Source organism: Euprymna scolopes, chromosome 2, assembly GCF_053919585.1.
Source record: "Euprymna scolopes isolate OS-2025 chromosome 2, ASM5391958v1, whole genome shotgun sequence".
Taxonomy (NCBI): domain Eukaryota; kingdom Metazoa; phylum Mollusca; class Cephalopoda; order Sepiida; family Sepiolidae; genus Euprymna; species Euprymna scolopes.
The window spans coordinates 106,708,647-106,724,198 of NC_136483.1; the positions used below are offsets into that span (position 1 = coordinate 106,708,647).

At 35.9% G+C, this 15,552-nt stretch overlaps 1 protein-coding gene across 7 annotated transcripts in view; it reads right to left on the minus strand.

The window, feature by feature from the left end:
* LOC145294031 (uncharacterized) overlaps positions 1 to 15,552 on the minus strand; it is a 100,143-nt gene that overhangs the window by 35,458 nt on the left and 49,133 nt on the right. For 3 of the 7 annotated variants that reach the window (XM_080141047.1, XM_080141025.1, XM_080141015.1), the window contains exon 2: positions 4,594 to 4,745. The exons of the other annotated variants lie outside the window; for them this stretch is intronic. In XM_080141047.1, coding sequence (XP_079997173.1) covers positions 4,594 to 4,599 — 6 coding nt within the window. In that variant the 5' untranslated portion in view covers positions 4,600 to 4,745. The remainder of the gene's footprint in view (positions 1 to 4,593; positions 4,746 to 15,552) is intronic. 7 annotated transcript variants of the gene reach the window in all.

Consider the following 15,552-nt stretch of genomic DNA (forward strand, 5'->3'; position numbering starts at 1 on the left):
TTTGCTCCCCCACTGAGCAAATTAGGCACAAGGCCGTTTTTAATGTGAGGTAAAAACCAGCTCCCCTAAAAGGGGTCACTCTGGTTACCAAAAATAATAATTGTCCCAGTATAGAGGGTTTCCCCTCCATTGACTGGCACAAACTATCTTAAGTGCAGCACCTGCCGGAACAGATACTGCACTTTGATAAGAGAAAAAAGATCTTGACCCGAAGACCAAGAAGAAAAAAGACGGACTTTTTTTTTTGTTTATTTAAATAGAAAATACAACTTCTTATATATAGGTCATGGAATTACATTCACTAGCAAAAGATCTTGCTAATTTGCATATTCTTTTAAATATTCATTTTCATTAACTCCCTATTAGTTCTTTTCGGTTTTCTTATGGGATGATCATCTTTAGTTAACTGTTATGTCTATATGCATTCATGCAGGCATTCTACATGATTTACACTTGCATAATATTTGCGTAAAAAGATTATAGTAAACGCAAAGCTTTTTTTCGGCGGAGTTGCACAACCATCACTCCCATGCGTAATTTCTATACTGATAGGCTTTTTGAAATTTTTTCACTGGATTATTATTATTTGGACACTAATTAACCAGATTATGAAAAAAAATTGAAAAAAAAAAAAAAATCATTTCGACATTTGAAAGCGGTGCTCACTTTTTAGTTACAACGTTCTGGTAAATCGGTCACCCATTTTTTCTTTTCTAAATACGGAAGTGCCTTCGGGAGATATGAAATGGTCGCATGTTGACGAAGCAATGTATCGGGAGGCGTACGATATGAGAATTGAGAACGGGATGGAAAATTATGAAACATTTCTCCAGCATGTTAGTAAAATTTATAATACTTAAACAATTAAAAAACAAAACAAAAACATGCTAAATTAAATAAAAACTCTAAAAACATATCCATTTAGGTAGAAAAGTAAATTTTATTGCCTTTGATAACATTTATTTGTTATATATTTGTTTTTTTTGACAACTTTTCCGAATCTATGTGTACAGTAATATAAACCCCCAAAACTAAATAAGTTAAAAAAAACAAACAAACCCAAAACTCGAAACTTTATTTTCATAAAAAAAAAAACAATAATAAAAGTAATTTTCATTCTATCTTTTTTTTTTCTTTGAGAAACAAAAATATTCCTGACTTAAAAATGCGGTAGGCTCATATAATTTTTATTTTCTATGGTTTTGATATACCCGCGTTTTTATTGGTTACAAAATGGGTGACTGATTTACCAGAATGCTGTAACTAAAATGTGAGCACCCCTTTCAAATATCGAAATAATGATGTTTTTTTCAATATTTTTTTCATAATCTGGTTAATTAGTGGCCAATCAATAATAATCCAGTGAAACAATATCAAAAAACCTATCAGTATAGAAATTACGCATCGGGGTGATGGTTGTACAATCCCGTCCTTTTTTCTATATATATTTATGTTTACATATATATATATATATATATATATATATATATATATATATATATATATATATATATATATATATATATATACTAGCATCTCAGCACGGCGTTGCCCGGGTCTTTGGATGTGTGTGTTGAGAAAAAAAATAAAAAAGTAGTAGTAGGAAGAAAGGCTCGAACCTGTACCACGAAGGAGGAAAAGAACAGGGGGAAAAACCTGACGTCTTTGCTGTTACGACCACCGCCAAACCGGAAGTGACATAGGTTTTAATTAAGGCTAGACAATCGAAAGGAGAAGATGACTTTCAAAAATATCGGCAGAAAAGCGACTCCTCATGTAGATAAGTGCCCAGTTGAAGGTGAAGATATTAATGTTTTTAGCCAATTTTTCGATATTTGTCGTCATACATATATACATACATTTATATATTGGTAACTCAAATTTTCGACCCAAACCGATTAAAAAGCTTGCCATATCTCTGAATACCCCTTATATAAAATTTAAAATGTTTAGACCAGAAATTGTCTGAGAAATTTGGTAGAGACCGCGGAGGTCAAATTTTTGACTCCTATTATGACCCCTTTACATTTATTGTTTTGGGCTCAAATTAAGTTATTAAGTTAGATCCATGTCCAAGGAACCTATATCTAAAATTTCAAGTGTTTAGACCCAAAATTGTGGGAGGAGTTTGGCAGAGTTCTCAAAGGTCACATAGTTGAACTTTGACCTCTTAACAGCAAAATTTCTAGCCGAAAACGGATTACAAAGATTTTCCCAAATCTCAGTACTCTGTATATCAAATTTCGAGTCTGTAGATTTAAAATTGACAGAGTTATTGCGTAGGGAAATGTACACAGACACACAGACACGCTCACTTTAATAGATATACTAGCAGTTCCGCCCGGTTTTGCTCGGGTTCATAAGGTTATGTGCATATGTATATATTAAAAAGTTTGAATATGTGAAGTATTGCCTTTCTGTATAATAGTCTTCCTTAACTACCATAGAGAAAAGACAGACAGACATTTTCACTTTTATAGATAAACTAGCATTTCAGCCCTATTATGACCGTTAACATTTATTGTTTTGGATTCAAATCAAGTGATTAAGTTAGATTCATGTCCAAAGAACCTATATCTAAAATTTCAAGTGTTTAGACCCAAAATTGTCGGAGAAGTTTGGTAGAGTTCTCAAAGGTAAAATCATTGAACTTTGACCCCTTAACAACCAAATTTCTGGTCGAAAACCGATCATAAAGATTTTTACAAATCTCAGTATCATGAATATCCAATTTCGAGTTTGTAGACTGTAAATTGACAGAGTTATTGTGTTGGAAAATGTACACACACAGGCACACACAGACGCGCTCACTTATCTATCTCTACACCTATAAATTCGTTTTTCTTTTGTGTGTATAGATATATAGGCTAAAGAAGAGAGTATTTGAGAACCGTGACCTTCTGGCAAAGACCAAAATCATGGCATATAAAGCTGTCTTGCTGCCCACTCTTCTCTATGGATCGGAGACCTGGACCACATACAGGAGGCACGTAAAAACCCTGGAGACGTACCACCAAAGATGCCTCCGAAAAATCCTCAGAATTAGTTGGAAGGACCGACGCACCAACACCAGCGTCCTGAGTGAGGCTGACATTCCCACTATCACCGCTACTGTTGCTCAATGCCAGCTCAGATGGACTGGTCATGTTGTCATGTTGTCAGATTTTCTACTCTCAGCTTGTTGAGGGAAAGCGTGCCCAGGGTGGCCAAAAGATGAGGTATAAGGACAACATCAAAGCAAATCTAAAGCGGTTTCACATGGACCTTGAGACATGGGAGGACGTAGCTGGGAGCAGGTTGGCATGGAGGAGCGCTGTTCACGAAGGTGCTGCGCTTTATAGTAGTGACCTAAATCAAGCTGCTGAGGATAAACGCAAGCACAGAAAGGACAGATTATCAACCAGACACACCCAACCCCACCCCACCACCACTACCTTTATCTGCCCAAATTGCACCAGACAAATTGGGTCTAGGATTGGGCTCTATGCTCACCTGAGGACCCACAGAAGCCACAACGGAGGACAGTCTTACTCGGACACAAGTGACCGCCGATCATGATGATGATAGATATTCATATTAAAACCCCGCTTTTCTGTTTATTTTAAAAGAAAATACAATGTTGTTATATATGGGTTGTGGAAATGCATTCACTAGCAAAAGTTCTAACTAATTTGCATATTTTTTAAACATTCATTTTGATTAATTCCCTATTAGTTTTTTTCGGTTTTCTTATGGTATGATTATCTAGAGTTAACTATTACGTGTAATCATATTCATGCAGATATTGTACATGATTTATACTTGCATAATATTTGCGTAAAATCTTTACAGTAAACAAAAATTGTTTCCATATATATTTATGTATACGTATATATATTTTGTTTAATCTATTAGTCTATCTATCTATCTATATATCTATAAAAGTGAACCTTCAAAAATATCGGCGAAAAAGTGACCCCTCCCCCTGTAGGGAACTGCTCAGTTGAAGCTAAAGATATTAATATTTTTAGCCAATTGTACGATATTTGTCGTTTGAAAGGTCGAATTTCAAAACGATAGTGATCTTGTAAAAATCCGTCGCCTCTATAGAAAGTTTTAGGCAGACAGGCAAACATACATACATACATTTATATATTGGTAACAAAAAATTTTCGACCCAAACAATTAAAAAGCTTGTCCTATCTCTGAATACTTTTTATGTAAAATTTCAAATGATTAGACCAGAAATTGTCTAAGTAATTTGATACGGACCGCAGAGGCCAATTTTTAAAATGTATTGTTTTGGGCTTAAATCAAGTTATTAAGTTAGATCCATGTCCAAGGAACCTATATCTAAAATTTCAAGTGTCTAGACCCAAAATTGGCGGAGGAGTTTGGTAGAGTTCTCAAAGGTCAAATCGTTGAAATTTACACCTTAACAGCCAAATTTCTAGCCCAAAAACGGAATAGAAAGATTTTCCCAAATCTCAGTACCCTGTATATCAAATTTATTTCGAGTCTGTAGGCTTAAAATTGACAGAGTTATTGCGTAGGAAAATGTACAGACACACAGACACTTTCACTTTCATAGATTAAACAAAAATATATACGTACTAGCATTTCAGTCCACCGTTGCCCGGGTGTTTGAATGTGTATGTTGAGCAAAAAAAAAGTGGTAGTAGGAAGGCAGGCTCGAACCTGTACTGCAAAGGAGGAAAAGAACAGGGAAAAACCTGACGTCTTTGCACTTACGACCACCGCCAAATCTGAAGTGAGATAAGCTTAAATTAAGGCTAGACAATCTAAAGGAGAGAATAACTTTCAAAAATATCGGCGAAAAAAGCGACCCCTTGTAAGAAACTGCCTAGTTGGAGGTGAAGATATTAATGTTTTTAGCCAATTTTTCGATATTTGTTGTATGAAAGGTCAAACTTTAAAACCATACTGATCTTGGTAAAATCCGTCGCCTCTGTCGAAAGTTTTAGGCCGACATCCAAACATACATACATACATACATTTATATATTGGTAATTAAAAATTTTCGATCCAAACCGATGAAAAACTTGCCTTATCTCTGAATACCCTTCATGTAAAATTTCAAATGTTTAGACCAGAAATTGTATTAGTAATTTAAGAATTGATTATATAAAGTTATAAACTGAATTAAAAAATTTCTTAATGCAATATTTTAAGTTATAAATTTATTATATTTTTTACTAGAATATCTTGTCCTTTTCTTTTCCAGTTTTAACAACTAATCCTTTACTTTTCCATGTTTAAGCTTAACCATATTACTTTTCATGCTCGCATTTTTCTATTGTAGTGCATGTTTTTTTCAGGCTTCCAATAAATCCCCTTGTTCTTTGTTTAAACATAAACACATATGCAATAACAATGTACGACACTCGTCTGCTTTCAAGATAATCCTTGCAATTATCTCCCTTTCATGTTTTTATTTTCTCTGTTTCAATTGTTACTTCTGATTCCGTGACAGCAGTGAATTAGTAGCAACAGTAGTCGCTGAAGCGACATGATCGCTATGGAAACCAGTCATAAAAACGTCGCTCACCTCCTTACGAATTTTTACGATTTTGAACACCAATAGATTCATCATAACTTTTGTTTTACTGAACGAAAACTGAATTTTTTTCACAATTTAGCTGAGAAGGTTATTTATGAACTGTGATAATTGTTTAAAATTTGGCCGGAAAATGAGTGAACGGTGAAGCTTTAAAGCACTTCTGAATGATTAAAACTGCCACTTTATCAAATGGTAAAACACGGTAGAGTTTGAATGAATGTGTATATATATATATATATATATATATATATATATATATATATATATATATATATATATATATATATATCCCAAACTACAAATTATAGACATAAAAGGAAGTTAAGATTTTTCATATTACAATTTACGACATTTATTTTTCGAACAAGGGATACAAAGAAAAGATAATTATTTCTTTATTTCATGGTGTTTCAAAGAATAGCTCTTTTCCCAAGGAAAGTTGAACTGCACTCAACTCCAGAGTCGGCTGTGGGGTCAAGCGAGTTGCAGGAAGAGGATTCAATACCTATCTTCCGGCTTCAGAAAATACGGAGAAGTAAACAAACGGTCAGGGAGACAAGAAAGTTGCCTCCGATGTTGCAACTGGGAGGAACAAGACGCCACTTACGTGTGCTAACCAGCAAAAATTTAGCTAGTTTATATAAAAATTATAAAAACAACATCAAGTCACGTTGTCACTTTTATATTTGGGCTGATTTTATTATATTCTGACTGGCATAAAACGAGGCCAAGTGAACATTTCCATTAGATTTAACAGCAAAAGAAAATTGTGTTTGAACTTTCATATGAAAATTATTTACGTCAAATGAGTTTCGTGCAGAAGAATCTTCCACCCTTAACACCCCTCCCATATATATATATATATATATATATATATATATATATATATATATATATATATATATATATATATATATATATATATATATAATGGAACAATTATGTCAGAGTTTTTGAGAATAGCTCGTGTTACTTTAAAATTAATAGATTTAATACCGCCAGTTTCTAGCTTAGTAATAAGGACGATAAAACAAGGTGTGGATAAAACTAAAATATTTAAACAGTTAAATAAAGCATTTGTTCGTTATCCTGATGCTTTTGAATCGTTTAAAATTAACCAGAATATATTAGTAAAGGAAATCCAACACTTTATTAGTAATGTATAAAATGTATTTATATAAAAAAGTATATATGTATAACTATTTTAAACCTTTTTATATATATTTAATTTTCAATAAATAAGAATGTAAATATACAAAATACTAATCATAGTGAGGGTGATAAGTAGTTAAATGGATTCATCCTAACCTTATAAATACAATACTGGTAAATTAAAAAATATACCCATTTTGAATTTGGAAACAGATGAATCTCACAGGTAAGAAATTAATTTTTATAACATGAATAGTTCAGATAAAGTAACTAAGAATAGGAAGCTATATCTAATATTTGTAACATTTTTTTACTAAGATTAAGGGAGGTGGTGTTTGATCAACACTGCTGAGGAGCCATGATGTAATATACTGTTTTGTTTTTAAATCCCCGAAACAGTGATTCATGGTAAACAACTTATGATCCTTTAAAAACTAAATTGTTACTGTTACTATAGTGAATTCGAGAGAGCAGGTTTATGCAGTGATTGCAGGTGATTGAATGACTTACTGACTAAATAGTTTTCTATCGAATGAAAATTTTTTTTTGTTTTGTTCTTGTATTGTTTTAAAGGTTAAAAACTTCCCAAACTATATATATTTCTAAAAATGTTCGATAGAACGGAACACAGAAACGACAGCATTACTCATTCCCAAAGTACAATATGGAACGCTATAGAAATGTTCAACTACCCACCGGAGTTGGATAGGAGGTTTGACGCTTTCTATCGGAGATATGAGGACGTATTCATCGTGGACTGTCAAGAGTGGAGCAACGCTAAAAAACTTCGCCTACTTTTGAGGAAATTAGGGACCGCAGAACATAGCATGTTTGTGGATTATATTCTCCTCAGGAAGACGAGTGAATTGGAATTTTCTGAAGCGGTCAAACTTTTATCCGAACTGTTCAGCCCGAATACTACGCTCTTTCGTAAAAGATGGAAGTGCTTTAACATGCAAAAAAGCGACGACGACGACGACGACGATTATCGTAGCTTCGCGTCCGTGGTAAATAAACACTGTGATGATTTCCGTCTGTCTGACTTATCGGCAGATGATTTCAAGTGTTTAATCTTTGCGCAGTGTCTAGTCTCATCCAAAAACGCTGATATTAGACATGTTCTCTCTAGACTTGAAAGCGAATAGGACCTCACCCTCTAGAATTTGGCCGAGGATTGTCAACGAGTAGTCTGCGTAAGGAACAACTCGAGACACGTCGAGGAGTCAGGCGCAACATTCATTAAAAGGACGACCTTCAGACCGGAAAAATACTCACCCCGAAAAAGCAAAGCTGGAAGTAAGAAAACTTAGGCTACACCTAATAAGTACCGCCCAGTCACAAGACCCGGATCCTCTAGTGGCCCGTGCTATTGCTGCGGCGGGAAACATTGGTCGAGTCAGTGCTTTTACAAAGATAAGTACTGCAACGAATGTGGAAGGAAGGGCCACAAAGCGATCCAGTGAGGAAGAACAAGGACAGGAACAGCGTCCGATAGACTAGATCCCACTTGGATTACGATAAGAGCCGGTGCAAATATGGCACAGTTAACATCGCAAATAAAACTGTGCATCTACAATTGGATTCCGGATCAGACTCATCCGTCATTAACCTTAAGACGGGGAAAAGGCTAAGGAAACCAACCATGCGGAAGACGAATAAATCAGCTCGAGCTGTGACAGGCGATAAAGTGGAATTTGAGGGAGAGCTCACACTCCCGGTGACCTTAAATGTTGTTACTAAAAAATTGAAAGTACATGTACATAGGACATCCGAAAAGCTCTTCGGTACTGACTGGATGGAGCGATTCGAATTGTGGGACCAACCTATGAATAAATTCTGCCATAGGGTAGAAGACTCGTATATGGAGGCGCAACAACTGAAGGACGAGTTAAAAGTAGAATTCCCAGAAGTATTCTTATCAGGACTAGGAAAATGTACAAAGGTTATAGCAAGATTTGAACTAAAAGAGAACACTCTGCCCATTTTCAAGAAGAAATGAAACGTCCCATTTGCAGCAATAGAGAAAATCAACAAGGAATTGGATCGGCTAGAAGAGGCCGGAATACTATCGAAAGTAAGCAGGAGTGATTGGGCAGCCCCTACCGTATATGTGACCAAGAAAAAAACCAGATTCGTTTATGTGCGGATTTCTACACGGGTCTGAACGCAGCCCTCAAAGATTACCACTATTACTCCCCACAGAGGAGATATTCACCAAATTAAACGGTGCTAAAGTATTTTCTAAGGTGGATTTGAGCGACGCATATTTGCAAATCCCCATCGAGGCGGAATGTTCAAAACTCCTCTGTATAAATACACACAGAGGATTCTACAAGTTTGAAAGGTTAGCTTTCGGAGTCAAGGCCGCACCATCGATTTTCCAGCAAGTTATGGACACCATGCTGGGTGGCCTAGATTTTGCTTGCGCCTACTTGGATGATATTGTCATCGTCAGTAAATCCACAGATGAGCACTGAAAACACATACATGAAGTTTTTGAATGAATTCAAATTTTCGGTTTGAAAGTAAAAGTAGCAAAGTGTAACTTCTCGATGAAGCAAATACGTTACTTAGGTCACATTATTGATGAAGATGGTAGACACCCCGATTCTAAGAGGGCGGAAGCTATAAAGAACATGCCTGCTCCCAATAACGTGCAAGCACTACAAAGCTTTCTGGGCCTGGCTAATTTCTACTAAGTCTTCATCAAGAATATGCATGATTTGCGCGACCTACTAAATGAACTGCTGAAGAAAGAGAAAGCCTGGACGCCAGAATGCCAGAAGGCGTTTGAGAAGATCAAAGAGACGTTAATTTCAGATTTTTTTTGACACACTATGATCCAAGGTTGAGAATAAAGGTAGCGTGTGACGCAAGCTCATTTGGTGTGGGAGCTTGCATACTTCATATAATGCTTGGCGGTACCAGGAAACCGATCGCACATGCAGCAAAAACGCTACTAACGGCCGAAAGACACTACTCTGAAATTGAAAAAGAAGCCTTGAGTATTATATTTTCTGTGACAAAGTTTCATAGGTATTTAGACGGCAGAAAATTTACATCATAAGCCGTTGCTCACGATTTTTGGTTCCAAAAAAGGCTTACCGACATATACGATATATAGACTGTTGAGATGGGGTATATTATTACTGAATTATAATTTCACCCTAGAGTACTTGTTTTCGAAACAAATTAGTCATGCGGATAGCCTATCTAGGCTGATAACATTGAAAAGGGATCCGTGTGAAGATTCCATCACTGCCACTCTTCGGAAAGACGGGGAAATAAAAACGATGATGGGCAACACAATCAGAGAACTCCCGGTGTCTCTACCGGAGATTAAAAGGGAAGCAGACAAGGATGACTTAATCTGTGACATAAAAAGAATAAGATCGACATAAAGGGCGATGTTTCGGAAGTATTTCCCCTTTACGATGGGTTTTACTATATGGCGAAAGAGTGGTGATTCCCAAATGTCTCCAAAAACGAATTCTACAGGATTTTCACACAGGACATCATGGGAAAAATCGTATGAAGAGTTTGATGAGGAGCTATGTCTACTGGCCTAAAATGGACAAGGACATCAATGAGAGGATAGACTCGTGCACAGGCTGTGCCCTTGCGGCTAAATCGCCACCTACTATGTTTAAACCTTGACCGAAGACTGACCAGCCATGGTCTAGGGTGAACATCGATTTTGCGGGTCTGCTCGAGGACAATTATCACTTAATCGTAGTCGATAGTTACAGCAAATGACCTGAGGTATTGAGGTGCAGAAGACCGACAACTGGAACGACTATACATTTCTTACATGAACGTTTTGGTGTAGTCGATTGCATCGTAAGTGATAATTGAACCCAGTTTATGTCCGCTGAGTTCAAAAGTTTTTGTGATACGTTCCAAGTTAATCATATCACCACTCCCCAATACCATTCGAGAACGAATGGGAAAGCGGAACGCTTTGTGGACACTCTTAAAAGAGCACTGAAGAAGGCTCAAGGTACCACAACAGATGAAACACTTCAACGATTTCAACACGTGTATAGGATTACACCCACCCCGAACACACCAACAGCAGGCTCACCTGCAGAAACGATGTTTGCACGGAAAGTGAGATCCGTTTTTGACAAGATCTTACCCAAACAGTCAAGGCCACTAGTGGCCACTTGTGTATCTAGTAAACGTTTCATGTCAGGTGAAAGAGTATTTTTCAAAAGTTATAAAAACAGCACATCATTCTGGGAGGTGGTACAATTACTAAAAGAGTCGTTGACATGGTATATATCGTTCAAGGACCAACATATACCAACAAACGTCACCAGACCCAACTAAGAAGATGTCGATCAGTTCAAAACAGCAACAGTCCACCATTGGAAGATGAGCCGATACACATTATCTTCGAAACTTTTGATCTGGAATCTTCTCAACCAACACCTGAACTACGGCGGTCGTTCTGTAAGAGAAAGTTTACCGAGCCATTGATGGTAAACTCTAAAAGGAAAAGGTACTGATAGCTTTTACGGCCAAAAAGGTTGGGAGGGGGTGTTGGAGACACCCCATCCATGGGATTAATTGACTATCTCATGATGTCACTTCCTCTGGTGACGTCACTTCCGGTAACGAGTACCGGTGTCCGGAGTCAGAGATCGGTACGCGGCCAAGGAGTTCGTGTGCAAACGCTCAACAGTTGAGGAATGGTATTGCTTAACCCGCCTTGCCTGTAATATATGTGAATGCATGTTTGTTTCTAAATGTCCTGTGTTCCTTTCGTTTTATTACCATTTAACACCATAACATTTATGTATCATTTTAAAGAGCGTTTTCGCTCTATCTAATCTAATATTACAATCGTTTTAAAACAATTATGTCTTCTTTCCAGAACGTTGAATACAAGATGGAAACAAAGCAAATTCGCACAATTTTATCATTTCAATTCAATCTAGGACGAAAAACTGCCGAAACAGCTTACGATACCAAGGAACCGTTTGGCCCAGGAACCACTATTGAACGCACAGCATAATGGTGGTTTAAAAACTTTGGTAGCGGTGACAAGAGTCTCAAAGATGATGAGCGTAGTGATCCGCCATCGGATGTTGACAACGATCAATTAAGAGCCGTAGTCGAAGCCAATACACGCACAACTGTTCGAGAACTTGCTTCTGAATTAGAGGTAACGTATACGACGATTTACAACCACTTGAGAGATTGAAAACACAAAAAAACTTGATAAATGGATGCTCACGATTGAACGACAACCAAAAGCAACGCCGTTATGAAGTGTCATCTTTTCTTTTACGCAAAAAGAACGACTCGTTTCTCGACCTTGTTGTGACCTGCGATGAAAAGTGGGTTGTTTACAACGCTCAGCTCAGTGTTTAGATACCGACGAAGCTCCACAATACTTTCTGAAGCCAGAGTTGAACAAAAAGAAGGTCATGTTGACTGATGGTCTGCTACCGGTCTAATCCATTAGTTTTTGAATGCAAGTGAAACCATTACGGGGGAGAAGTATTGTCAACAAATGAATGAAATGCATCAGAAACTGCGACAACAACACCCAGCATTAGTCAACAGAAAATGCCCAATTCTTCCCGAGGACAATGCCCGACCGCACGTTGCCAAGCCGACCCTGCAGAAGTTGAACGAATTGGGCTACGAAACTCTGCCTCACGAAAACTTTCTGCTTCAAAAACCTAAGCGATATAAAACGCCATCAGCGATTTCACCACTACGAGAATGGAAGATTTGTACGTTACTGGCATAAATACATTTGTTTTGCGTTGGCAAAAGTGTGTTGATTCTGAGGGTGCTTATTTCGAGGAATAAACTTTTTTGCTTGAGCTGAGATATGATCATTTGAATTTAAAAGTTTAAAACCGCCAGAACTTTCTTGTCAATCTGAAAGTAGAAATATTCACAAACAGACCATTAAAGCTAGATAAAGATATTTCGGTTGATTCGTTCCACCATATTCATTTAGTGAAATGAATTAAACAGATTTCTGAGTTTTTTTCACTGTAGCAAAAGTGAGGTGTGATGGGGATGAAATAAATATTGTATGCAATGAGTTACAGAGAAGGTAGAGATTTAAGACAGTGCAGGAAGTGTTAAAAACGTTGAAGAACTACGAAGACGAGTGTGATGCCATTAAAATGAGTAACATTTTGTGCTCTAAGATTTATTTTTGTACATAGTCACCACCATTTCCAACGCACTTTCGGCAATCTCTTTTGACGGCTCGGTCGGTAAAGTCGATAGCGCACATTGCCACTCAAATCACTGTTGCCACTCTAAAAATCGACGAACCCATCTCCTAACTGTATTGACATCAACTGCATCGGCTTTGTAAACGTTCACCACACGCCAATGAATGTTCACCAGTTCAATTATTTCTGCATGGAATAATTTAATGACGTATATCTGCTTCTGATACACGTCCATGACAGGGGTTGCTTTTTTAGAATATCACACCGTAAACATATGTAACAGACAGATGAAAACTTCAAGGCCATGAATGCATAAGTTCAGTCATTATATCAATTCAATTTTCTATCCTTTCTGATCTATTCGGGCGGAATAAAAATAGGAGATATTACTTTTGGAACGTCCCTGGCACACACACACACACACACACACACACACACACACACACACACACACACACACACACACACACATATATATATATATATATATATATATATATATATATATACTAGCAAAAGTACCCGTCGTTTACTGGGTTTAAAAACAACGTACAGAAAATGAACTCTGATTTATGAAAGTATGATAGGTTATGAAAAGGAAGGGTTGTAATGAGATAGCTTCGAATTTGGGGGTATCAAAACCAAAGCAAAATATGATGAAAGTAAAAATAAAATAGATAAAACCCATAATTTATTATACCATACCTGTTCACACTGAAACACTTATCACAATATTCTGTGGATTTATATTAAAAAACCTTGTTAAACTTTGTGACATATTTCCAACCATAATTTTATTATACCATATTTCTTCAAACTGAAACATAATTATCAAAGTATACTTACGCAGATAGATATGAAAAGTCTTTATTAAAGTTTGTGCCTATTTTCATTCTATGGAGGCCAGACACGAACGCAGACCCTACAATTTTATTATACTATCCCTATTTAAGTTAAAACATAGTTATCAAAGTATTCTTACGTACATCTATATCAAAGACACTTGTAAACGTTTTTTTTTTTAATTTTTAAATTTTTCATTTCTATACTTTGTGGACTAGGTGCGGACGCAGACCCCACAATTTTAATGAACCACCGTTCTGCTAGATCAAACATACCCATTCCTGTGTCTCGATACATCTTCTATCATTATATGTGATCAGTTTTTTAAAATAGTCAACCATATAGGAGCCTATTCGTGACCACACACACACACACACAGCTTTATATTATAGATATAGCTTTTCTTATAATATAATTATCGATTGACACATGATTCGTCGTCTACGACTCACCAGAGTGTCTGAATCTAGCGAGATTCGAAATCGGGACCCCATGGAAAGAAGCCTAAACTTCTAACACTGGGCCATCTCGCGCAACTTCTGACTATATCGCCATTTACGTAGATATTATTTATTTGTTTTTGTTTTGTGATACTTTTTTGAATGAATTCAATTATTTATACGAAAGTGCATTTTTACCTAAATGCAAGTTGAAAATAATTTTCCCTTTAACTAATTTGGTACCCCTAAATGGATAGCGGCAAATATATTTTTCTTATTTTTTAAAAAGATAATTATCTACTGACACGTGTTTCGTCGTCTACGACTCATCACAGTGGCTGAATATATATATATATATATATATATATATATATATATATATATATATATATATATAACTATTTAATCACAAATTAATATACAAAGCTATCATTTTATGCGTAAATTTCAGTATTTACTTAAACAGCGCTCAATACATACGTAGAGGTAGGTAGTAAGTTAAGTATTTATGGCAATTAATCTACACAGAATATTTCGCGTTTCATTCTCGCGAGAATTCGTCAAGCTTAACAAAATAGCACTATCTCCTAAGGGCCGCCATCTTGTCATATGAAGAAAAGCTATCACAATTTTTATACCCGTACCAAATTATATTCTATAAGATGCATTTTTGGTTACAGGTTACAGAATAAATTGTTATGTAAAATACCTTAGTCAATTTTGAACTAATAATGTAATGTAATGTATGTAAATTAGAGTTATATAAGTACGAAACTAATTGTTTTGAATAAATATTTACGCCGATATATTATGCCTAACGAATTTTCACGAGAATGAAACGCGAATATTCTGTGTAGCTTAATTGCCATATATATTTTCGTAACTTATATATATATATATGTGTGTGTGTGTGTGTATATATATATGTATATATATATGTGTGTGTGTATGTGTGTGTATATATATACACACACTTTCAATTCATCTTTACATAAGCAGTAATGTGTTGATACACAGTCAGGAGCATGTTTATGTATTCCAGTATTTAGTTATTAGAGACCTCTTCAGGCAACAACGCTTCCACTTTTGAATATAAACGTTGTTACCTGAAGAAGTTTCTAGTTACTAAATACTAAAAGATCGAAACATGTTCATTACTGCTTATGTAAAGACAAATTGAAGGTGTAACCTGCTCTACCTCGGTATTGAGCACTTTTGTAATAATCTCGTATTAACCACGTATATTTTATTTTTTAAAAAATAGCAACCTCAAATAATCTATATATATATATATATATATATATAAATGGAACGTCTGGTTTATTCAAAATCGATAAACTAGAAATTTACA